The sequence below is a fragment of the Scomber scombrus genome, chromosome 6, assembly GCF_963691925.1.
Source record: "Scomber scombrus chromosome 6, fScoSco1.1, whole genome shotgun sequence".
Taxonomy (NCBI): domain Eukaryota; kingdom Metazoa; phylum Chordata; class Actinopteri; order Scombriformes; family Scombridae; genus Scomber; species Scomber scombrus.
The window spans coordinates 18,004,862-18,032,031 of record NC_084975.1 but is presented as its reverse complement, the minus strand read 5'-3'; the positions used below and the strand labels follow the sequence as shown (position 1 = coordinate 18,032,031).

Below are 27,170 nucleotides of genomic sequence, written 5' to 3'. Positions count from 1 at the left end.
TATGTAGTTCAACTACATATAGTGTAAGTCTCCCCAACATTGGAGGAATATGATACAGTATATCAGCCTTTGGATATATACACAATACTTGTAAGTAGGATCAATTATTGTTGGTTTGTGATTTGTTGACAATAAGAAAATAGCTGAGCAAATCCTCCAAATGTGTTTTTTTCATAGTTATGATGCAGAAATATACTGAGCAGGATGCTTTACTTCTTTGACACCAGAGTGACTACTCTTTGTTGGACAAACTATAAAATGGTGACACAAAAGCATTTCTGCACTTCAATTTCTTGACATTTATCGTCTGATATTTACATCGATACTGAAATATCAGCAACGAGCTAATATCGGCTGCTATAATCGGTCTGACCGATTTATCTGTCAGGCTCTAGTACGCACACAAGTGTCAGTGTGTCATCAGTAAGTAACAGCTTGGCCCTCCACTGTCCCATCTGCTTCCATTCTGCTGGAGTTACAAATGAGCAAAACGTATAAAGTGGGTTCATGAGTTGCCCGGCAACTCTGTGTGTGTTATCATCAGACAGTCTGTCTGAACTTACGCTACAGGAAAGTCGCATTCTTTTGCACTTTGAAACTTCTCTGCAGAATTGTAAAAATCCTAATAAGAAGTGACTTCTCTGACCAGTGGGACTGGGTGGTCCAGTGAGTCAAAGAATCCCAGAAACTGCCTCTGCATTTGAGCCATGACAAGGGAGATTGAAAGCGGCTATGAATACAAAGTCATGGGTACGTAACACAGGAGAGTCAAGGCTGGCTTATGCCTGAAACAAACAAGTTTGCACAACGTCTTTGTGTTTATAGCTGTTCTGAAGGCGTAATGAAAATCCTGCCGTCATAGAGAGGGGGTGAGATTTGATAATTGTTCAACTACAGAGATACAGCTTACATGTTTAAATAGTCTTTTATACAGTTTTTAATCCAAGGCCTTCATAGTGTTTAACTTGCACACCTGGCCAATCGTTGTGTGAAGTAGTTGTTGAACTAACGATTTTGGAAATGCACATGAATTATCGAACCGAGCCCTTCCAAATTTCACCATCAAAAATGAGTGGAGGGGGAAGGGATTTCAGACATAGTTTGACAATCTGACAAGCACTTTGATTGAGACTACTCTACTAATCTTCCTCTCCCTCTGTGATTGCATATTGTGCACAACCGGCATGGATGATTTAAAAAAGAGAGACTGGCATGGGTAAGAAAGGTGCTGGTAGTGCTGAAGTGCCATCTCACGTGTGTTCCTCTCATGTGTCCCTCTCGCACGCCACGCTCTGGAAAACAGACTCTGTCGCAATATCGTGGTTATACAACACAGCACAGCTAGTGGCATAGTAGACGAGAGGTGATGGCAGTGAAGCATGACTGTGTTGTCAGTGCTCCAGTGCAGACAGTATGTTTTGACACCAACTTGTGAGAGTTACACATCTATGATAACAAGACAGAAGTAATTGTATTTGTCCCATCAACAGCACTGGCAGTACAGTTAGCCAATTCATGCCCATTATTAAATCAGATTTGAGGCTTTTGATTAATCTATCACTGCACTATAACCTTTATTCCTGTTGTATCTGTCTTATTCCATTTTAGCTTGCTTTTTCTTCACAATTTAATCATTTTTAATTGTATTCAAATGTATTTTTGTATTGTTTTGTGTTGCTTTTAATCTCTGTCTTGATGCCTTTGACGTTTTATGTAAAGAACTCTGAATTGCCTTATTGTTGAAATGTGCTACACTAACAAACTTGCCATGCCTTGACTTGCCCATGCCAGGAATCTTGGTGTCATCTTTGACTCGGCACTGAAGTTTGACAAACAGATCAACTCTGTGATTCAAGGTTGCTATTTTCAGCTGAGAATCATTGCCAAACTAAACTCCATCCTCTCTCTCAATTATATGAAGACTGTTACCACTGCATTAATCTCCTCAAGGCTGGATTACTGCGACTCAATGTACCTGGGTGTTGGCTATTCCTCTTTGTCTCCCCTGCAGCTGATGCAGAATGCTGTAGTGAGACTCCTAACTGGCACCATAAAAAGAGACTGAGACAGCATTACACCTGTACCAGCATCCCTGAACTGCCTACCAGTCTTGCATTTTATCATTGCCATGTATTGTTATTGTTTGTGCCTTTTTACTACCAATGTCCTTTCACTCACTACTGTTAATACTAATTATTTGTACAGTGCGCTACTCAACTCTGGTTGTTTTTAAATGTACAGATACATAAGCTTGATTTGGTTTGATAGAGGTTCTGATATAAAGCCTATCAATATAACAAATAATGCCTGTTGTGGAGTTTAGTTTTTTTCATGATGGAAAACATCTTAAGAGGAAATCTGGTCTATATTTTTAGAAACAAGCAGCTATTTTAACAGCAAACAGGTATGATGAGGATCAAGCCTCTTAAATAAGATAAATATGTACTCGGTGGACACACAAGATACATTCAGGAAGGTGCTGCAAGATTTCAGTTTAATTTTTAAATCACACATTTTAATATTATTTTGCCACAGATGACATTTATATCATCTATATCTTATTTTACATTTGGTAAAGATATCAAAATGGAAGAAGATTGTTATAAATATCTGAATCACTATCTTAAAAACCCTGTTAACCCTGCAGTTATTCAGCACCTAATGAAGTTTCACTTATCAAAACATATTTGTGACCCATGCGTGAGCATTCAAGAGGTCTTATAGGACTTGTTAACAAAGTCCAAGGACTGCAGTGTAATGAACGGGACATTCCAAACTGGCAAAAAGGGTGGACAAAAACATCTGCAAAAATAAATAAAAACCCCTAGAAAGTCATGTAAATTAATATTAAGCAACTAAAAAATGAAACTACACATGACTAATAAAGCTACAACTACTGGTGGTCACGCAGTAAAGTATTAAAAATACTATTTACGGTTTTAAAATTCTATTTACACAAAGCCTACTTAACTCCACTATCTGCTGTAAAAATATACTGTCTATCCAAAATTCAATAAAAGCACGTTTTAGTTGAGGAGATGTACTGTCCTACTAAATACCCCCTTACCATGGAAAGCAGAAGTAGATATAACTAAGGGTAGTGCTATATTACAACCAAGGCTGTGTCGATGAGAGAGATAAGCCTGCTAGCAGTAGGGGAAAAAGGTAAACATCCAGGGAGATTAGATGAGGGACATGCACAGTTCAAACACTGGTCTGAGTGGCAAAATACTGCTGTGGCGCCAAAACAACCCATAATCTACTTTTCAGAGGTAAAACAAAGAGTCTATCCTGGTCAGATTTAATTCAAACACTTCTTTTTAGCTTTAGGTGAACTCATCGAAGCGCCAAACTAATGTGGCAGTAGTTGTGGCAAAAAGAAAAGCGCATGCTGATTGGGAGCTGGCCTGATCTTATCTGGAGTGTACTACAGCTGTCAGCGCTTGCTGGCCTGCTGCTGGAGCATGAGGTCTGGGTGTGGTTTCTAGTTCTAGTGTCTGTGCTGGGAAAGAGACGCACAGTGCCTGATAGCTACAGTAAAACTTGTTTAGGTCACGTGACCGCATAGCCAAGAGTTCAATTGTTTGTTTTGTTCACATCTGCTGCAGGAATCCTTCATTGACGACAAACAGTGAAAGAAAGAGACATGTTCTTCATGCTGGTGTCAGTTGCCAAAGACAGGCGATCATTTGCCCAACTCATTTTGTACGGAGTGGAAACACTAATTTGGAGAAGAATGGTTCAGATTGATCATTGTGCTTTCCACAGAGGACCGTCTCAAAGGTCACATTATTCATTTCACACAGGTTGGTCTGCAGAGTGAGTCACAGCACCTTCAGCACAGAGAGGAACTCCACCTCACAGATTTTCTGAGTGGACATCATGCTTACGTATCTAGACACAGGGGAGGAGGGTGTGCGGGCATAAAAGTGACAGACACCATCACAATTCTGTGAGTGAGTCAGTGTACCTGTCTACTGGCAAGAACCGAGTGTAATGAAAAGCAGAACTGCCAGTTGAGGCTGTGTCATATTACACAGGGTGATAAAAAGATTGAGATTGGTTTGCAAGATGAGGAAGAACACACAAACAAAACTACAAATCACATAACGTCTGTAATTAATAGTAGAGAGGAAGACAGACACTGAGACCAAGTCCATTTGTATGTCAATTTCTCATGTCTGTCAAAGGTGGCCAACAGCTATCCTGGTACAAGTGTCATTAGATGCCATTAATCTCATTTATGAGAAATGTCACTGTTACCTTTTTCAGTTTCATTCCCTGATGGAACTAGGTGTGCCCCAGCGGCCACAGGCGTAAGGCTTCTGCACTTGCCAACTTCTTAACAGTGTCAACAAATATTCCCCTTAAGCACATTACATAGAATAGGTTATAAAAGGTCAATGCATGTTATCTATTAGTTCTGGGTAAACATTTGATATGATATGTCAAACACAACGTCTGCACATGGACTCCAATCAAATATTTTATTTTCAATGTTTTTTAAAGTGGGAGGCAGGCCTCCCTAGGGGAGCTCCGAACAGTTTCAAGTAAGATAATGGACGTGAATATCAGCAATATCAGGTTGAGTGTCTATGGGATCGAATAACAAAATCATGATCCCGAAGGCATCCAGGATTTGAGTGAAACTCAGCAAGTAAGCTAGGGGTGGTCTCAGACCTTGAAAACCTGTTTTATTTAAACCTGCAGTGTGGAATGTTTACATATAAATGAACATCAGTTACAATCAAGCCCTTGACAAATAAGTTCACACAATGCTGACTAGGTCCATCACTGCCAGATAAATCTCTTTGTATTTCACAGTATACAGAGTATTTAAATCTCAAGTCAGGTGGGGCATCCCCACTCTGGCTGTTTGAATGTACACCCACACACCTCCACAGGCTGAGCTGGCTAGCTTCCGGTTATCCATCTGCTGAGATGAATGGGGATTAAATATTTAATCATGCGGCTCCTCTAGACTTTCCAAATGTTACTGGACCGAATGGCTGAAATTCTGACACTGAACTGAGTCATTTTTTGGGTGTTGTGTGACACTCAAATTGTATCTGCTGTTTTACAGCTGCAACAGTTGCAATGGAGTAGGCTACAGCAGCACCTATGATATAAGCATGTGTCAACAGTGTTTTGGTAATTACTCTCACTGACAGAAGAGGAAGACAGATCTCTTGCTCTCCACCTTTAACAAGTGGTTTCAATACCAGCTTGATCTTCTGCAGATCAAAACTGGGACCTGATGCCGTCATTTTGACCTAATGACATTCCACTCTGGAGAAAAACACTGTCTGATATAATGGTTACATAAAAAACTAAATGTGAAGGCACTTATCTATGATGATTTATATTAACTGTACACCTCTAACTAAGGATTATTTTTCATTGTCTACATCCTGAAAGAAAATTATTGATTGTTTGTACATATTTTAAAAATGTATTCCTTTTTCAGCTCTTATACTACTTATGAAGTGTGGTGGATTGATGGACAATGAGGGAAATAAGTTCAGGAATTTATCATTCTGTCCCTTGCAAAGTCTGATATACTGTATTTTAAAAATATAATGTTATGTTGACAATAACCCAAATCAAACCAGAAAACCATGTGTTGCCCCATCTTGATGTATTTATACCTACACACTATTGTAAACATGACACACTGGTCGCTATTTACCTGCATGCTCTGACAGCATGGCAGAAAGAACAAGAAAACAACACAAAATCCAATTAAACTACACAACCTACTAACAGATGAAAGATATTATGCAATAACCATCAGTCATCACAATAACAGTCACACTACTTTCTCATGAACCCAAGCTTCATTCATCTTGCTCCACCCTGCCACTTGACAGCCAGATCAGTGAGACTGGTGTAATCAAGACTCCAGCAGCCATCAGACCAACCCCCCCTGGGGTCAAAGTGAGGGAGATTCCTCTTCACACAGTAGGACTTGTTTATTTTTCTCTCCTCTTGATAGCCATCTGGTGTGTCTCCACAGTGTCTCTGCTGTTCCATTAAAGGGTATTTGTTTAGTATGTGATTATCTACTTGCATGTTGTGGTTCACAGTCACTGCAGGTAATCTGTTGGTTTGCAGTCACTGACGGTAATTCATTATCAGTGTTATTGCATGAGGGATACCTCTGGGTTTGGTCCTGGGTCCCCTGTTGTTGTCTCTAGAAATGCTACTTCTAAGAAAATCATTATTATTGTTGACAATACAAAATCAGTTTTCAGTGCTATGCAGACGACATTCAAATATACGTCCCACTAAAACCCAGCCACCAAGCTGAACTGATCACAATGACACACAACTGAAAATAAAACTTGTAGGATTTTATTATTTGGACATCAATCTACCAGTGATGTGCTAATTGAGAACCTGGATCACATGTCTACATACATCAGACTACACACCTTGATACTGTAATATTTGTGAATTTTGAAAATTTTGTCAGAAAAATACATTTATGTTTTCCAATCAATTATTTTCCACGTTTTATTGTTATATTGAATTACAGACAACAGGGCAGGGAACTTTTTTTTAATTTCTGAACCTTCTATAGACAGTGAATTAATTTGATGATTGATTCCCTTTAAATGCTGGTTTACATTTTTAACTGGTTCTGCAGATTTAATTTACCATAAAGTCATTGTGGTAGATTTACACTTAATATAGCCTGGCCTTTTCTTGTTTAAAAAATGAACAATAATTTGATTTATGTTTCCTGTATTTGTCCCATGTGTATACATGTGTTCTTCTGGCTGTATATAGCAATTTTTTTCTTTTGCATAAAGCACTTCTCTACAAGCTTATTTAGTTTATGAATCACTACATAAATGAACTTCCAGTTGTGAACTGGAGTATTAATCGTAAATAGCACACAATCCCCTCATGGCATATTGATGAAACACTAGAGTGATTAACTGGCTGGCATTGTCCATCTGGACTATTAATTTAACTATGACACATCCCAGCGGTCTAATTAACTCCACCTCAATATGTGCCACATGGGTACTTCGAAGTTGTGCCGAAAGAAAAGTACGCCAACACCATCGCTGCTGGCACAGGGATTTTACCTCTGGTTTATGTTGGTTGACAACCAGCCAACATCACCTTAGAGGGCACCATTTCAGACTAAAGATGTTCTTAAATGCATCATGTAGCTGGAAACACATGACTGTGTGGACATAGACTGTTTATAACACAGACTAACTGTGGTTTCTTATTTGGCAAGTTTAGCTTTATGCAGACAAAAATAAAGCAGCTGCTAGTGACACTTAACGTTGTTGACTTTAGGGTTGTGCAGGGCTGAAGAGGCAGACTCTCGCTGGCCCCTGGAGGTTTTATGAGTGTTAAAGTTACGCCTGCACAGAGATTAACAGATGCTGGCTTGCACTGCTCTCTGATAATGACTTGCTGACTGAAGGGATACAGTCCATGTCTCTGACTAAGTAGTACTGTATGTCTCAGTGGGGAATATTTTGACACTGTTCCTCGAAAAGTCCAGCGTGAAGGAGTATTTCGTCACATCTCGTCTTTCAAATGCTCGGGGCTTTAATGTCTCACAGGAAAAACGTCATTGTTTCTTAAAGTCAATTCAGTCACACCCAGCTTGTCAGTTTTAATTAATCACGGAGATGCTCCAGACTTTTCCAGTGGTTTCATTATCCCTCTATTTACCTTTTTCTGAAATGGCAGGTCTGATCACATCCAGCCAGCCCATCACCCACACACTGAGCTACAGACCACTCCAGTATGCTGTGTTGAATCATACAGTCTGACCAGCTTTGCACACTGCTCTAATAAATAACTGTGAAGTGCTCTTAGCGGCACTGTTTGCAACAGGCGACTGACAGAGTTCAATCAATGCATGCGCCAGGAAAACACGAAGAGACTAATGAGATTTTCACTCATTGTGTTTCTGTCATTTTACGGCACAGACATTGGGAGGCTGTCAAATCTACTTTGACAGCAGACAACATGCAATCTGTCGATTCTTGTGATTGTTATCTTCCTTCCTTGTTGTCCCCTTACTATTTTTGAATTTTTCTTTTTATTAAATGCTTTCATAATAGACCTTAACAGGCATGTTTACCAGACGAGCTTATCCAAAGAAACATACCATGAAAGATCAGAGTGGGGTTCACTTTCTTGCTCAAGGCCCTTCAAGGATTGGAGACCTAATGATTTTTCCATTATTGGATGGTCTGTCCTGCTGCTGGAGCGTCTTCAGTTAAGTTTGTAACATGTTGTTTCATTGCATAATTTCTTGATTTTCTCATTTGTCTTACCAAATCATCAGCAAATGTATTTAACTTCAGTGACTGGATAAAATCAGATTCAGGGAAACAAGCAACCTCAGTAACTTAATCATGTTTAAAGAGCTGGCACAGAGCTCTGATTGTCTACCTTATGGCACGGCTAAATTTGACTCCACAGCACACAACCCTAATCAGCTGCATCAAAACAATCATTAACTAACCTCCTGCTGCCTCCCCCTTTCTCTGCCTCTGTCTACATACAGAGGTCGAGACTCAAGACAACACCTCAGAGACTCCTTGCTCATGTCCCGTTAACCCCTTAACAGAGCTCCATAATACAAACAGGACGTCACACCAACACGCAGAAAAACACAAAATTAGTACATCTGAGCATCATGTTGCCAGTAGTGTTCAGATGTACTGGGGCATGTTTTAGTTTCACACTGAAAAATTGACTCAAATCATAAATGTAGCCCTGCATTCTGCACCTTCTAAGGCTTTTACTTCCACGTGATAATTCTGGGTGCATGGACATGTTTGTTTTTGTGAATTACTCCTCTGTACAGCTACTCTGTTAATGGTACACCGTGTTCTACATAACCATTCTGATATCACGGCTGAGCACATAACTAAAAAAAAATAGAAAATAGAAAAAATCTGGTAATCTCTTCATTTTAGGGATTTATCCAGCTTTTATATTGACAGCATGTTGTGTTTCAGTTGACAGTGCCTGATTGGAGAACTGCTGTCCACTCACAGAGCAGATATTGCTGTAAACTGAGTGTTTGCAATGATTTAATAGTGCTTAATTTGCTCTAATGGGTGTGGGCTTATTTAAACACTGGCATAGAGTTGATATTTTCACTTTCAGAATTAAATTAATGGTCACAATTTTGGAGCTTATGAAATTGCCTAATATACAGCATATTACTGCCCGTCTAAAAAGCCAAGTACAACAGAAAGTAATTTGCTAATCAACCAGCTTAAAAAATGTAATTACATTATGAACATTTGCTATTAAGTTTCGCCTCTCTCTCTCTCTCACCTCCAACACTTAAAAATATGTATTTTATTATCACAGCACAAATCACCCTGGTGCATTATAGCCTCACTCTTACGTTATCTAAAGTATACATGAAACTGGCATTCATCAGTGACACATCAATCTCCTCTGTGTTAATACTGGCTCTTTAATGGTGTAAAGGTTACAACCCTAAGCCATTGGCTGTAATATGAGTGGTGCCCTCCCATAGGCTGGGAGGTTACAAACACACCATTGATAGGCTGCCTCTGAAAGCTGTTAAGAGGAAGCCATCTGCTCCTGTTTATGGTTCATTAACCTCACTACCCTGGCTGCCCCCACAGCAACAGGTACAAGAGGTCAGAGACTCACATATCACTTCTGTTAATAAACTGACCAGTGTATGTTTATGCCTCTATATGCTCCTTAATTCAGATGTTTACTATTAAACAGCAATAACTAGAAAATCCTTACAAAATCCTTACCTTCCTAGAAGTCCATAGGCAAACTGTGAATCTGCCAGCAGTAATGTGATCTCGCCCTTCTGCATGGATATGACACACTCCTCCAGGGCCTGCAGGTGTCAAAAATGTGTCAGAGGACTGACTGAGCACGTTAAACCTTTTATTTTATGGATCTGTAATTTCAGAATGATTTGGAATAATTTAGAGAGTAGAGAAGTGTTCAGTTGGCAGATTCCCATTTAATTAATTCCAATTAACTTCTAGTAAAACCAAGAAAGTCTTTCAGTCAGTGCAGCAGGTCAGCTAAACATGAAAATATGCAAACTCTGCCAACAATTCAAGATCATTTCAGATTTTTTCCCCAATAATTAACAAATATTTGCTTGGATTTAAAATGTTGCTTTGCTTTCAAGGAACATTCTTGTAATTAGTTCATAATTACAGTTATTTCCCAAATACTTTCAAATAAATTATGGACCTCTAAAATAAACTGTTATTGTGAAGCTTTTTAATGTCTTTTATTGACTCAAACATTAGTTAATGAATCTTTATTATCCATCTACCAACTTTTTGCCTATTTTCAAAGTCTTAGGTGTGTGGTGTACTTTAAGAGCTGCCCTATTAGAGAGGCTGAAGAGTTAAAAGCTTTTACCTGGTTCACATCTCCCTCTCCAATTACAAAAACAAGCTTGCTGTCCTTCTCCACCACAGTGCGGTCCTCAAGGACACACTGCATTTTCACAGTAACCCCCTGGCCCCAGGTGGGCTGCAGGGCACAAGGGCCCCCACACTCCAGCACCTTCTTTCTTAAGAGCCGGTCATCTGCATGAAGCAAAGAGAGGTCATGCTGGTGGAAATTAGGTTAATCTGCTGGTAGTTGGCAAACACATGCTCAGAAACAGCCACAGACACGCCAACCTTCATCTCAGTCTAATTTTAGCCACTTGCTCTTATGTGGTCGGGTAACAATTTGAAATGATAAGTGATAGTGAATTCAATGCATGAAGTTAGTGGTACTTGTGTCAATATTAGAGCTACCTACCAATACCATGTGTAAAATGTGTCTCTACCTGTAATATCCTGTATAGTGATGCATCGTCAGGCCTACCTGTGATGTCCTGCCAATCTTCTTTCACAAACAGCTCCTCAAAGGTCGAGGAAGTCCACTCCTCCGTTGCATATTCTGGAAAGAGACTCTCTGATGAGCTGTCCCTCTCCAACACCTCATCATCTGTTGATGGATCTTGGAATCGCACCATCTTCCAGCTGTTTGTTTTTTTCAGTTTCCTCCGTTCTTTGCATTCTGTTTCTGCAGTCTCTCCCTCAGGATTGCTGGGGCTTTTTATCTCAGTGGTTTTACTTTCCTCTGCACAGCTCTCTGTTTCAGCTTGCTGTTTCTCACATGGCTCCTGGTACATCTCTGCAGGCCCGCAGGGCAGCTTGGTAATACCGTCCTTGTCAGCGAACTCAGAAGTGGCATCTCTTACCTCAGGCTCTGTAGGCTCCACTTCAGAGTTCTCATGGTCTTCAGAACATGGCTCTGTCTCCATTGCACCACGGAGAGCAATGGACACCATCTGCATTAGTCTCCAAAAGGGATGATCCTTCTTGTCCAACCTATGCTCCACTTAGGTGCAGCCAGGTTAGTAGTTCTGTTTTGAACCAACCTCTCCCGTCTACGCTCTGTCAGAACACTGAAATATCTCCAGATTGTAATATTTACAAAAATCCATGTTCTGTTTCATCAAATCCAAGTCCAAATCCATCCCTAAATCCTGACTTCCTCTTCAGTTTTTTGCCTCGTCCCGCTTGCAGCTGCAATTCTGTTGCACTTTGACCTCCTCTCTCTTCTGCTTGTGTCTGTCCAAGTCTGCGCAGTCTGGTGATGTGGCAGCAACAAAAAAATGATCAATATAAAGAAACTGTGCAGCGCAACGAAGCACTCTCAGCCAACAGGCTTGTGCAGTGGTAATCTGCAGGATTAGAAGAGAAAAACCTAATCTGCCAGAACGTCTGTAAGCTTCTTAATGACTTCACCGTCGTGCCCCATAACGCAGCTTCCATGAATGCAATCTACCAACAAGATTTCTGGACATACTAACTTAATTTGCTTTGAGCTACACTGAGAGATTTTTATTTTCAGTTAAGAAGTGCTACAACACTCATAGAATAGCTGTAATAACCTGTGGGCTGTAACTGGATTAAAGATTATTTACAGTGTGTTTATGATATAGAACTGCTGGAGAATAAACATTTTATATCATGTGCATAATTCATTTAGGGGTATTTAACACAATCTCAAATAGAAAAAGGTTTTCTCAATGAGGGTTCTTGTGTAACTGAGAAGTGAAAGGATACCGCTTCAAAATGCATGCAAATGTTAAGATGTAAATATTTAACAAGGAAGAGTTTGTTTTTTTCATTGTTGCATATTTAATTCTGCAACTTTGTTAACCAGTAATTCAGCAGACTTGGGTGCACAAACATTTATGGTATGTTAGGACTTAAAATGAGGTACAATTAGGTTTGACATCACTTACTCCTAATAGGATTTATCTTGTAATAAAGCACTGCAGCCATAAATTAACTGAAAGGCTCACTCAAAGAGATGTGTGACCTAAAAAGCTTTCACTTGTTCACAGAAACTTTAGGATGTTAGAAATCTATCATTCTCAGAAAAGCAGTGGCACAGAAAACATTTCGCAGATGTTAAATGGCGGCATCACTGATAAGTTATCCAGTTCCTATTTTATAAAAACAAAGCAGGGAAAAAACGACAATGTCACAAAGTATTTGGCTGTCAAATGCCGCAGAATCATGTTTCTGATCTTTGAGGGAAACTTAAAGAGTAAAGAGAGAGAAACAGTTTATGGAGGCCACATCAATATTGCAAGAGAAGATGAGACTAATGCAACACTAATAACAGTCAGACATCAACATCCTGCTGTCCATATTGTAAATAAACACAGCATTATTGACAGTGAGGCTGCTCTTTAATCTACAGCCAAAGCATGTTGTCAGTCAGGGATTAAATTAATCCAAATCGCATATTTGTCATTTAATTTCTGTGACACAGAGAAATTCTAAACACTGTGTACTGTGGAAATAAGGAAAGTCCCTTTTTGATTTTTGTTTAGAGTTTCATAGTTTACAATTTACAGTGGTGGGATAAAAGCAAATACATTTACTTACTAGTGCTGTAGGTACAATTTTGAGGTACTTTTTGAATATTTCTATTTAATGCTACTGTTACTGTTGAGGCTACTTCTACTCCTCTAACTTTCAGAAGAAAATATTGTACTTTGGACTCCACTTCTAATAGTTTTGTAGTTAATCTAATAGGTACAGTTTTGGATTCATATTTTCATTCAACAACACATGATGATCTTATAAAATATATGATGCATTATCATTAAAAAAAACTATTATACAAACAGTGTACAAACATAAAATTAGCTCAACCTCGGCCAGCTATAACATTCAAATTCTGCTTAGATTTCTGAGTCAGAAATAATAATCCAATTTGACGTATTATATAATAATTAGAGCTGAATGATTAGTCAATGACCTGTCCAGGGTGTAGGCCGCCTCTAGCCCAATGTCAGCTGCGATTGGCTCCAGCTCTGCCGCGACCCTCTAGAGTAAAAGCAGTAAAGAAAAAAGATGATTAGTCAAATAATTGATTAATCCAGTGATTAATCAATATTTTGATAATCAATTAATTGCTTTAGTCATAGTTCAAGCAATATGCTTGACATTTGCTGGTTCAGGCGAAGATTTTTGGAAATTGTTATGAGCAATTTTCACATTTTTTGGACATTTTATGGAGAAAATGTTGTTTAATCAGTAATGAAAATAGTAGCTGATTGAAGCCTAAATAACAATATAACAAAATAACTACTTTTGATACTTTCAGTATATTTTACTGATAATACTTTTGAAGTTTTACTTGAGTAAATGATCTAAATACTTCTTCCACCACAGACTATTTGTTCAGGAATAAATTACGCTTTTCGTAGATTGTGATCTGAATACAATTTCTATACAAACTTTCTCTGCACTACACAAATACATTCATCCGTGAATTTATAGCCTGCTTTCTAGTGTGTGTGTGTGTGTGTGTGTGTGTGTGTGTGTGTGTGTGTGTGTGTGTGTGTGTGTGTGTGTGTGTGTGTGTGTGTGTCTGTGTTTGTACTGCAAAAATACACAGAATGCACTGACCAAAATCCAGTTGGAGGAGGAGTGCAGCTTGAGCCAAATCCAGAGCCAGAGCAAAAAATAGATCAAAGACAAGATAAATACTAGCTGGAAACTCTGAGGGCACAAATGGCCAAAGAGTGTGACCTGGAAAGTGAAAGCAAAAAAAAAAAAAAACTTTCCTTACTTCATAATTCAGGTGTGTGTGCACGGGTGTGTACGGGTGTGTACGGGTGTGTGTGTGTGTGTGTGTGTGTGTGTGTGTGTGTATACGTGTGTGTATACGTGTGTGTATGCTCGTGTTAACCCCGCCCACGCCTCCCTCTCCTCCGTGACGTCTCAGGGAGTATGTCGCCAATAGCCTTCAGTTGTAGAAATGGCAGCGCTGAGACAGGAGCATCGGTATGGGCTCTCCTGTGGCAAAATCAACAAAAACACCCCGAATCAAACTCTTTATCACATCAAACTCACTGACACTGCCATCAGGACCCTTGAAGCCTACCAGAACCTGAAGGTAAGAGAAAAAAATCGGCTTGAACTTTGTCGCTTATGTGTGTGTTTGTGTGTTTTTCATCTATATTTTCTTTTCTCTCTCTCTCTTTATCTTTCTCTCTTCTCAATCGCCTCCCAACTCCGGGAACTGTAACAAAAATCCCAGTTAAGAAACGCAGGAAGGAAAAAAGTAAATATAATAGTTTAGCAGCTTTTTTTTCGACTTGTTCATAAATTTTCGAAGGAAGAACTAGTGGCAGCTACGTTGTGTTGGTTTATTCTGGCTCTGTTACAGTAGGAGGAAGCTTGATTTATTGTGATCATAACAGGCAATTCAATTGACTTTGTTGAATGAAGGGATTTCATTAAATTCTCCTGTAAACCCCGAGTGGAGTTAGTTTTGAGCAAGAGGGGAAAAGCCGATGTTATTTTGACTTGTGCATGTTTACCAATGCGTAATCTCCCGAAAAACCCAAATGCATTAAAGTTCCCATATGACAGAGGTTTGTGATTATGCCCTGAGCTTTACAAGCCTGCTGTTTTCTCTATGTATAGCCTACATCACATCTGAAATTCATTATTTAGATTAAAGGCGAATACAAAAGATTGTCAGTCATGATATTTTTAAAGCTGTTTTTCGCCTGCTGGTTTTGCTCTCGGGAATAAATTAATGAACAAACTATCAAGCAAATTATTCGACTCCTCTGATTCGGGAGACTGTTTTATTGCTGTGGATGGCTTTTTACGGTCCATTAGATTACACCGAGATAATTTAGTCTATCCAAATGGTCGTTCCCAGAGTGACGCTTGATAAGACTGTTCGCCCCACAGTTATGACTGTAGCAGGAGGCTCGTTTGCTTGAGTTTCTACAGAGCCGTCAAAACAAATACGTCTATGCCTGTACGCCACAGTCCCAGACCATGTTAAAACTAGCCTTGGATGCGGGAAGCGGTGTTTTTTAACGTTTGAGTCCGCAATTGTGTGGCAGGGCTCGGTAAAGTTGTTGCTGGGCTCTTGTGTATTATTGTTTTTTGCCCTTTACGCGGCTGGAAGCCCGCCCAGCTCCGGAGCTCATTGGACAGCCTGACAGCTTCCTCCAGGCCACAGCAGGCAGGAGAGGTTACTGCCAAGTTTTCCAAGTCAAAGACCACCCCAGATAACACAGTTTTAGACTCCCACTGTGGTGTGTGTGATTGAAGATTTTTGTCCACAGGAATCCCAACCTGAGAACGTTTCTGTTATTAGATGTTATTTATGAATTGCAAGTCTGTGTTGTAGGTGGGCGACCTCAACAGTCATCATTATATATCATATAGGCTATAGCCTTTATATCAAATTAGGGCTGCAAATAAGGGTTATTTTGGTTATTGTATGCAGGGTTACTTGTTTGGTTGAAAACAAATGACATGAGTCATGAAAAATACCACATTTAAGTTTCTCAAAAGCCTTGGTTTTGTACAAGCAGCAATCCAAAACCAAAAGATATTCTTTCTTTCTTTGTTTATTAGGATCCCCATTTATTAGGACCAGCATTTGCATTGGCTATTCTTCCTGAGGTCCACCACATGCAGTCATACACACTCATACACGATGGTCTCATAAACACCACATCTCATCTCATCTCATCTCATCTCATCTCACTGAATTAACAATCAGCTACACTCAGAAGATAAACAAAATTGTCGTCCTTTCAACAGACATCAAGCCAAACACATAATTATAAATCAATCTCAATTCCTCAAGAATTCATTGCAATCTTGATTTTTCTTCTTCATACAAAGAAATAGTAATTCCCATAAATCTTGTCTGAATGACCTTTTTAAATTATATATTTATCCATCCTGCGTTTTCAGCTTTCACCATTTTTCTTAGTTTACACACACACAATTCAATCATGGTTCCTGAAATATTTGGAGGCACTGTTTTAACTGAATTTTGAACCGATCTCCAGTCTTCTCTTGAACAATAAGCACTGGCAATAAATTCCACCTCACCACGGCTCTGTATATGACTGTTTTCTGTATCATACTTATTTTTGCTTTAGGTGTCATGGACCTTCTTTCTGTTGCATATCATGTTTGATAATTGTGTTCAGCAAAGTGAGAGAATTACCTTTTATATATTATTTTTGGTGAATGTGTCAGCAGTCTGACTAAATTTAACAAAGCATGGGTGGATCTCTGACTAACAGTTAGCCAACTCACTGACTATCATGCATGTCTTTTACATTAGTCCTGTAAAAGCACTGTAAAGCACAACATGCTGCTTTTTATTTTGAGCTACTTGTATTTCTTTTCTTTTTAAAAAATCTCTTTCATTGAAGCACTGGACCAAATCAAGCTGTGACAAGACTAATGCATTTAGAACTTGTCTTAATGACATCTGGTGGCATACATTTTCAAATTTGTTCAGACCATTTATAATCCAAGGTTATACTTTGAAGTTTCATCTCTTGTACTTTTTCAGTAGGTATATTGTTTACATGTAATTTCAGTGCTGGTCCAGCTTTTAACTGAAATTTTGATCTTATTATAAAATACTTTGTTTAATAATATTCAACCAATTTGTTGCTTGTTACCCATTGCACCACTAACTTTAACACCTTGTGTAAAATGTTAAGCGGCTTTCCTATTGATGAAGCAGCTGCATATATTGTTGAGTCATCTGCATACATAGCAATTTGGGCCTTTTCTAAAACTAATGGGAGATAATTATTCACATTTGAGAAGTTGAGAGCAACACAATTTTTTGGCACTTTTGATTAGAAATGACTTTTAATTGGTTGAGCAGTCAATTAATCACCATCATTTTTTAATAAGGACCTTTGTAAATGGTGGTAACAAATGGATTTATTAATAATTTCAGTCATTTACTAAAGCCTAAATACATGTTATATGCCATTAATAACAACTTATGGGTTTTCAGGATGTGAAAAAATCCTCTACTAATGTAGTAATGCTGTTATATATATATAAATCATTGATGGATACGAATGGGTTCTCACTTTCTAAAACAAAACTATAAAGCATTAGTAAATGATGTATTCAAATTTGTAAAGCTATTAGTTGCAGCTTATAAAGCTCCATAAAGGGTGCCTTTTACATGTGTTACCAGTTAGTAGACTAATTGTTTCAGCTTTATGTCAGATTGTGTGTACTTCAAGGGAATACTCCAAAAATATAAATTGCAGGTATTGTCATGTAAATATTCTCTGCTTTTGATTCCTCATATATGCAATAAGATGGTCTGTTTTCCTTCTTAAAATGGCCAGGCACAATTTTGACCATTAACAAGTGTTATTTAGCCCTAAGGCAGCGTTTGTAATATGTAACAAACATTTTGTACTGTAAAATCTATTATTCCATTCAATATTAAAAGCTATCTGTTGGTGAAGACAATCAGAACAATACTCCTTAATAGGGAAGACATTTCCCAAAACCATTAATAATAAATTAAAAACCTTGTCAATCACGGGCACAGCTGTACTTCACAGATAATAGTCTCCATTTATTAACCATGTATCATGTTGCCTCAAAGGCAGACTTTTTAAACATTATTTTAATATTTCTTTATCAGTAGGGGGGAAAGAAGCAATGATATTTCAGATCTTAAACCAGGTACACTTAAGTCTCAGAGAACAGTGCCGCTTTTACAAGCCACAGCATGGAGCCCTTATAAAAAGTACCTTTTTAAAGAAATATAATTGGTTTCAGAAGGAGTTTTGTTTTTCCTCTGGGATCTCTCGTAGCCTTTATTCATTTAATCATTTAGAGGGAAAAAATCAGCTGAAACACTCACCACCCCTCCCCCGCACACCAACACGCTCAGCAAACTGACTGACATGAGCAAAGTTTTCTGTAGGCTATAGATTGATTAATCACACACATTCCTCTGACGATTAGGGTCAGAAACCCTTGAACTGTAGGCTTAATGATATTGAAATATGACCCTAATTCATCAGGGCAATGCCTGATGGGAAATGGTATTTATGGCAATGTTTTGGCATTTAATGAGGTAAGTTTACCTAGCTTGTCTCGTTGAGCCAGATTGCTGTCATCTAGAGAAATCCACATTGCAGAGCTGAAACAATGGCGATATATTGGAATGTGATTCCTGAATCAGTGATCAGTTTCTTCTTTTTCTTTCTCTCTCATAGGCATCGATATCAAATCAGCCGGCGATTTGCTTCAAGGGGAGCCAGGGGGTAAGATGTTTTGCATACTCTCTCTAATGCCTCAGAAATTGAATGCTCTAATTAGTTCTGATTTGCTGTGGTGCACACTTGTGACAGTTCCTCTGCACATCTGATTTGGTTCTTAAGCATCCCATAAGCACTTTCATGCATCCCAAAGTGAGCTCAAAGAGGTCAGCCTTGTGACTTTCCAAATGTCAGAATGATTTTAGTGTCACTAGTTTACTTGCGCTGGACTGTTGTTTTTTGAAACATTGATACTGAAAGATCCGGTGGTCCACATGGAGAATATGGCTGCTGTGAATGCATGCCAAAAAGCCTGGTGTCATTGATTTGCTCACTTATACTATTTTGCATCAGATATCTTGGACTGTATGTATATACAGAGGAAAGGAACATAATCTACAAAAACATTTGGTAATGAAAGCAAGAGGGCATTCCAGTGAAGCTGGTGTAAAGAAAGATGCCTGTGTCCGGCCAGATTAGCCCAGCCACTATTACACCCTCCCCAGCTCTGCCTGCTAGGATACTACACATTTACCACACAATCGGCCCTGTCTAAAAGGAGCTGTTCTAATCCCTGCAAGAGCCGATTGCATTGACGAAAGTGACTTTGCTCTGTACACAAACGCTGGCCCTGTGTGCTCAAACGGGCCCTGGAAGCCCTAAGACAGGGTACGCTATACCCCCAGGCTGCTAGCCAGGTTACTGGGTCAGGCTTGCAACTGGGGAGGCTTTGTTCAGGGAGGGGGAGGAGGTAGGGGAGCTGGCGAACCCCAGGGAGCCCCATGTCTCCATGCCTGTTGTCTCTGTGCAGGCATGAAATGTCTGAAATACAGGAATGGTACACGAGCGTTGGAATTTCTATCTGGAGAGCACTTAAAAACACGCGAAATGTGACCGAAACACAAATAATCTATGTAAACATGTAATGAAACATCTGTAAGACGAACAGCAGATTAACCTGCTTATAAGAGTCTTTCTGTGAAGAAATGTTAAGTGAGTGCAATTTAAGTGTGCTTTAATCACTGAATAGGATTTGGTGATTATATCTCGGCTGGCACATTACATATTCAAATTGCTTTGCGGAATTCAAGCATGGGCTCCCTCCCCCTCCGACAATAGTCCCCGAGCTGGACGATTGGGCATTAATGAGGTAGCTGCAACCATTGGTGGGGGAGGCCAGATTAAGCCGTTAGTGGGGGGAGGTTGTTGGTGAACATGGCAGTCTGGCATACAACAGACCGAGAGGATAACCAGTATCTGTGTCTCTAGGTTGGAGGGTTTCAGCACAACAGATGTAGCTATTCCCTGACTCTTTCCCCTCCTGCATTTGCTGGATGAGTGTTTCTTGACGCTCATCCCTTCCCCAAAAGCAGCACGAGGTTCAAGAGGTCACATGTTGCGAGCGAGGAGGCTTGTGTCCGCTGACAGTTGCCGGCTGTAGAGCTCGATCACAGAAGCCACGACTGCTTCTTCTGATCTTTGTCCTCACAGACTCATGTCACATTTCCTGTAAAGGGGCACTTCCAAGGCTGCAAAAGCCAGAGGAATTCTTTAAATCACTGTACTGGCGTCACTCCAGGGCTCAGTGGTATCAGGGGCCATGGCTCCTATCAAGAAATAGCAAACTGAGGTTTTCAGCTGCCTTTCTATCTGACCCTGCAGCATTTAGCCCTACTATTGTAAACTGTCTGCCAGGCTTGTAATCATGCAATGAAATAGACTGACTTTAAGATTGTGTGTCAAGGCAACTGTTAAACTTACAAACCACAAAATAAACCTCCTTATAAATCTTGCCAACCTCTACGTTTACTCTATCTAGGATATAAACATACTTAAAAATTGATGATATTTGTGGAAAGGTAACTGAATGGGTTTGATCAATAACTATCACCCACAGCAGTGAAAGAAAATAAAAGAAGACAGGAATATGATGCAACTATATAGAAATAAGAGAAGCCGAGAGAAACTCTGTTAACATTTCACAAAAAGCTTGAAGTTGAAAAGAAATTAGGTTCTGGATTACATTTAAATCATCACAGAGGATTGAGGAATATATTCAGAGCTGGTCTGGGTTCCCATGGCCAGGAATTTCACATCCTAGTGCTTATTTTCCTTTAGGGCTGGCAACGCCACCTGCTTGTTGGCATGATCTGAACTCTGTATCTCATCTATTACACTGCAAAGTTGTTGCATACCATTCAATATTACAATTGTACCATTGAATAAAGATTTTTATGAGAGTAATAATATATTAGTAAACACGGACATTACATTGAAGTACTGTATGTTGTGCTGTGTCAGGTGTGACATCTGTTTCATCCCCTCCTCAGTTCATAAATGTTGAATTGCAGTTGCCGGTGTAATTGTTTTTATTTATGGCCTTTACTGTTTCTATGTGCACAGCTGTCACATAAAGGCAGCAGTGTCGGGATGAGGGGAAAGTAGAGGTGCTCTTAGAGATATTCTCATGACGACTGAGTGTGAATGCTTTGCTTCCGCTGCGCTCCCTCCCACCTGCCCTCTTGATTATTGTGCCATTTCACCCCATGCCTTGGCTGAATCCTTGGGAGGCATCAGGGCCTCTATCTCACACACGGCTGCTCTGACTCTACCCCCCGCCACCACACTGCTTTGCTTCGCCTCCCGCTCACACTGCAAATAAGCTTTTGCAGTGTGCGAGTGTGTATGTGTGCATGCACACATCATTTTTTTAAAAGCTAATTAGAATAACAATAACAGGAATGTGGTTTGAGAGCCGTCCTCTCCCAGTTGCATTGCAGTGAGAGGGAGAGTTGTCCCACGTGTTTCTGAAAGGGCACACGCCGCTCCATTCATCCAGATGTGTTAAGCGAGGCAAAAGTCCCTGTGTTCTCTGCTTGTCTGAGGCCCACTGTTTTTTATGCAGAGGCAGTTGGCCTTAGGATATTTAGATTATACAATATATGTTAAGAATAAGCCTCATGAGACCCTACAGTTAAAGGGGACTATTCTTTAGCTAGCTCCTCTGTCATTTTTGTGCTCTATAGCTTTAAACAAGGGATTTCAAAGGATGCCATAGTGACGGGGGCAGTATTTTTGTGTGTGTGTTTTTATGGCTACAAGAGTGCTGTAAAAGATCAGAAATCAATGGCACAGACCGTTGTGGCTTTGTGTTGTTTATTTATATTCCAAGCTAATCCAAAATAATTTGGACTAAATGGGAAACTGGAAGTAACAGTGAGAAAACATACAACAACATTGCTGACTGCTGTCAAATATAAATATAAAAACTCCTCAATTGGTCATTAAGTTTGTAAGCAATCGGAGCCCTTAACAATTCATTTTAAGATGATGCATTATTGGATATTAGCATGGAGATATAATTAAAGGCAGTGAACTGGGAAAGGAAATGAAGATGCTATTCCAAAATAAAATACAGATTTGGTGATATTGCATACAGCATGGCAGCATGCCGCTCTTAATTACTAAAAATGCATTGTTTGTATAAAGAGACTATTGAGCAGGATAATAATATGAGTTAAATATAATCTACAGTTTTCTTGTTCATCGCATTGTCATAAAGATCCTAAAGCATGCAATTACACACTTCCGAACTTTCTCATCTTTTTTTATGAATAGTTATTTAATTTCAGCAAAATCTGATATATAAGTCTTTGAGAATTAAGCTTCATTTGGCAGGCTGAGTATGTTCAAATCAGGAATCATTATTCAAACATAAAAATGATTACAAGGAAGCCACCATTTAAATTACCTATATATATTAATATTACCCTGTATAAAGCTGTTAATTATTAATCTTCAAGTTATTTGGTATTGTAAAAATAGAACAAAGTTGACTATAAGGAAATCTTTTATCTGCAGTTGCCTCTGAGGAATCTTATCGCAAACTTTTTTCTTCTTCTCGGATTTAAAAATGCTGCACAACAGGATATGAGGAAGACTCAAAGTAAACACGGGCAGTGTTTTTGTGTACAGTAATGAGGAGTCTTTAAAGCTTAAACCCAAGTGCTTGAAACCTACACCAGAGAGTTATTGTTTGACCTACAGACAGAAGGCTTTAACAGGCTTATGTAATCCTTGATTGCTTTGTGGTGGAAGATACACACTACATAAAAATAAGTATTTTCACTTCATTTTGAAGCAGTTTTCTTATTATTATACCTAGATTTAAACATGGAATTTAGATTTTCTTCAAATTTATTTTACTTAAGCAACACAGATAGCACCTCGCTGTAAATGCCTACAGTCGCATCAAAAATCCCTGTATTTTCTTCCACATAGCAGTTATTTATGATTGACAATCAAAGCACACAGTTATTTGGCTTGCCTCTTCATTCCATGCAACTTGATTTTACATGACACATTGTGGTGCATGTTTTGGATTTTCCCTTCTTTCTCCAAGTTTCCCTTGCAAGTTAATCAGGTTTGGACATACTTTCCAACGCACAATCTGTGAATTGTTAAAGGATTACTGCCTGCGTGGAGAGAAAAGTCCAGTAATGGGAGTATAGTGCGGTGCTCCAAGTGGTTTGTGGGATTGCTCCAGTGAAACAGCTAGGTATCAACAAGGGAAAACACACATTACTGGTGTCAGTGCATCTGAGGTTTAATAACCAGTGTAAAGGGAATTTCCCGACTTCCAAACAATGTCACCATCTAATTCAAATTAGTCGAGGCATATAGGAGGAGAAACCATTTACAGAAAAAAACTGTTTTAGTGTGTCTTTGTGGTTTAATTAATTTTTAAAAATGCAGTTTTAGTTTACATATTGTGATGGGAGAAAACTGTGGCTCTCCACTCACATACAATATAATTGTGGGCTTTTAAAACCGAGGCAGCACTGTTGTCTCCATCCCTCTGTGTATTAAGAGGAAGGCACCTACAGTAAAGTGGGGGTGGACTGTCGGGGGTGGGGAGATTGAGTGTGTTTGTTGAGGTTGACAGATTAGCCACAGCTTCTTGGAAAAAGACTGATTCTGCTTGGCATAACAGGCAATACCTTGGGGGATGCTCGACAGTTGCCCATCCCCATATCCCCACATACTCCCTTCAGTCTCCACCCCCCCCTCTTCTTTTGCTTTCCTGTCTCTACCAACCCCCCTCAATGAATAGATCATCAAGCACAGGAACCTCCACATCCACCCAGGCTCACTGAAAGCATTATTTAGACTCTAAGAGGTGATGTCACACGTTTTGTTTTCAATAAATTAGTCACAGCGGAATCGTAGATTGGGCTGCTTGAGGACAGTGAATGGAAATAATTAATTTGACCCCTGCGTTTCTTTGAGACGCTGTTTGCCAACATCATTGCCTGAATGCATGTGTCATTGAAACACAGCTGACAATTGAATGTTATCTTCTGTCGGACCAGTGGCTCAACTTGTAGAGTCCATTAAATTATATATGATCTCAACTTTGCAATAAAATATCTGCTTAAATAGAGAGGGAATCAGTAACATACACATACACATCCATCCCCCTCCTCTCTGCAGAATTGCTCGACACATTCCTAAAGGAAGACTATTTCAGGCCATCCCTCATGCACTGGCTTTACTGGGAGCCACCGGCACCCCCCACCTACACACACACACACACCCAAACCCCCAATCCCTCCTTTTACCCCCCAACATACACAGCCACACGTCCCCGCTGTTCATGAATAATCCAGGCGGGCCGACAGGCCATTGCACTCAGCTTTGTGGGGGAAGAAGCTAGAACAAAAGACGGGCAGCTCACAGAGCAGCTATGGCTGAGTAGGCTCAGATGAGAAGACAATGGTAACTAGTGTCAGTACAGACAGGGGCAGGAGGCAAAGACTTCAGAGTAAATCACATATCCAGGCGCCTGCTCCCATCTCAGTGCTGCCATGCCAAATACCAGAGCTGGGAACCTTGCCTTCTCGCCTTCATCTGCAGAGGAAGACAGAAAGAGAAACTATCCTCTCATCTTTCCCTACAGATGTTTGGCTTGCAAAAGCACAGGATGGGGAAAAAGTAGATCTCTCTAGTGAAGCTATTTTTTCCTTCCTGAACAAATAGCAGGGTTAAGAACTTTGTTTAACCCTTTCAAAGATGAGCAGTTTAAATAAGCTCAGGGAGTTAAAGATGGAGTTTTACAAGGACATCACTGATGGTGCCTTTTGTCCTTGTTCAACTGCTGAGCCCCCTGCCAAGATTTTCTGTTCCAGTCCAGTTCACACCTTACAACAGCTTGAAAGTATTTGACATCTCCAAACACTCGGGCCCTGGAGGAGCAGATGTGACTGGGCCGCGGCCACAGAGGCAGTTATTGTATCAGCCTGTACGCTCCATGGGGGGCTGCACTGACAAGGTGCTAAGGATTGCCGTTCTGATGCCATTTGGTTGCTCTGTCTGTAATTGTCCAACGGCTAAACTTTTTAGTTCATATCATGAATTCATATCATGACGATGGGCAGCATTAATACACGCATACTGCCGTGTGTGTTTCTTTTATGAAGCTACTCTATTTTATTAAACTGACACATGTTAATAGTGTACTCTGATGATAATAATACCCCATTAAGCTTTTCTCTGATTAATTAGTCATCAGATTAAATTACTTGCACAGTCGTAATGAGGATACTATAGAGCATAAGCTTTTTAATGAATTCTTTCCCTCATTTTGAGCTGGACGAATAATGCTGATATAATAATTATGTCCAGGACTTCTACAGCAGGAATTACAAATTTAGATTACACACCAGCTAAAATGTAAATACACATATCCTACAATAATTACACTGGAATGTAATTTCTCAATAAAAAGAAAATGTTTCTGGTTGCCTCTTTATCTAAGTGAAGTATTCAGCTTATACATCATAAGATAAGTCACATTTTTGCCTTAGAGTACCAGATAGAGTACCATTTATTTGTGTGTTGCAGTGTGGACGGTTTCAAAATGAACTAATTCACCTATAAAAAGTGCACATAGATTGGTGGACACATGTAACCAGAGACTCGAGCTGATACATGAGTGTGCACAGGTGACTCACAGTTAAACCAGCCCTTGACCCGGTAGCGCTGGAGCCATATTTTTCCATGAGTTGTCATTAGCTGTCTGAACTCTGTTGGTCTATTTTAAAACTGTGTGCACTTTTTTATGACTCATTGACCATTTTGTTCACATTTAAATTGGGTACTGTTTTTCTTTGTTTCTATTTTTGCTTACTGTTTGATAATTATACTTAACATATCCCTCTGAGCTTGACTGATTATAATCTTTTTTTGTGACACTGTGAGCCACAGTGCAAATGAGGATATTTGACCTCTCTCCCTGCATGTGACCTGTGTGAATGTGAGGCTTCCTTTTCCCAAAAAAAGACAAAACAGCAACACACACACCCACACACTTATACACACAGCCCCAAAGGACCGAAGCTCCATATGGAGGTGTCTATGACTCAGCATCTATATGTAAATCTACACCTACTACTTGCCTAACAGCAACTCCAGGATCACAAACCGGTCGGTACAAGTGGTGTCACTGACTCAACACATCAAAAGTCAGAGTTAATTCCATCGGGCTGGGTGGGATGGTGACACAGGCCACTTTCCAGAAATTGGCTGTGATGATTAATGTTTCTGCAGTCATTAGCCCCTTTCATACAGTAATCCCGCAATATTGCTGTTAAAAAAAAACCTGTAATTTTTTCTTTTACATTGAATCAACCAAAGCAAACATAATGTTGCTGCCATGTCTGATTTTAGTTAGCATGCAGGCGTTCAAAAGCATGAAATGTAACACAACAGCGTCTGCGTCTAGTGCGAGTAGTCCCGCCATGCCGGTTGTCCCATTTACACAGACGTCGATCAATGTGACTACCTCTGCGGCCTGATTAATGGTGTAGTAAAAATGTCCCACTCACTCCAAGTTCGTACTTTTTATTTAGAACGGGCAGTTGTAATAATGCAGTGCAACATTCCCATCCTAAACAGGCTGTGTAAAAGATATGACTGTTTACAGTTGTAACATTTAACTTCTTGGTTGATCAGACTGTAGCAAAGTTGTTAAATGTTAAGTTGATACTAGTTGTTCTTGTTGTTGTTGGCATGAAACTTAAATGTCATTGACTTACCAGGTGACATGCTTATGTATAACTGAAGTTATAAAGAAAGCTGTGGCATTATCAGTGTTGCAAAAGTAACGTGTTACAGTAATATATTACGTTTAGGCAGTAACAGAGTAATATAACGTGTTACTAACTATATTTTGGTAATATTATTACAGTTACTGAGTCCGGTAACGCGTTACAATCCGAGCTGTCGCACAGGCGGAGGTTTCGAAATACAACCCAGGCACAACAGCCGTAAATAAAGAGAAGAAGACGGTTTTAAATCAACAGAAGAAGAAGATGGTTTGGTTTGGAGATGTCAAGATGGCAACAACTGATAATTCAACGTTTTCTAAGTGGTTATACTCGCAGTATTTGGAATTTGTCACAGAAAAGGATAAGAACCTCACAGTAAGGTGCACTGTATGTGCTGGTGGGAGGCC

The 27,170-nt window shown here is 39.6% G+C and overlaps 2 protein-coding genes across 3 annotated transcripts in view; one reads left to right on the top strand and one right to left on the bottom strand.

Annotated features, from left to right (window-relative positions):
• fkbp16 (FKBP prolyl isomerase 16) overlaps nt 1–14,102 on the bottom strand; it is a 33,602-nt gene extending 19,500 nt beyond the window's left edge. The window contains exons 1-5 of the mRNA XM_062421448.1: nt 13,989–14,102; nt 13,336–13,403; nt 10,876–11,646; nt 10,420–10,589; nt 9,789–9,877 (exon numbers count right to left, since the gene is read on the bottom strand). Coding sequence (XP_062277432.1) covers nt 9,789–9,877; nt 10,420–10,589; nt 10,876–11,350 — 734 coding nt within the window. The 5' untranslated portion in view covers nt 11,351–11,646; nt 13,336–13,403; nt 13,989–14,102. The remainder of the gene's footprint in view (nt 1–9,788; nt 9,878–10,419; nt 10,590–10,875; nt 11,647–13,335; nt 13,404–13,988) is intronic.
• A 123-nt stretch (nt 14,103–14,225) lies between these two features.
• The window catches only part of LOC133982402 (RNA polymerase II elongation factor ELL), a 30,056-nt gene continuing 17,111 nt past the window's right edge, over nt 14,226–27,170 (top strand). For both annotated transcript variants that reach the window (XR_009925331.1, XM_062421446.1), the window contains exons 1-2: nt 14,226–14,478; nt 18,614–18,661. Coding sequence is in view for 1 of the 2 variants with exons in the window: in XM_062421446.1 (XP_062277430.1) it covers nt 14,341–14,478; nt 18,614–18,661 (186 nt within the window). In the remaining variant the exon portion in view is untranslated. The remainder of the gene's footprint in view (nt 14,479–18,613; nt 18,662–27,170) is intronic.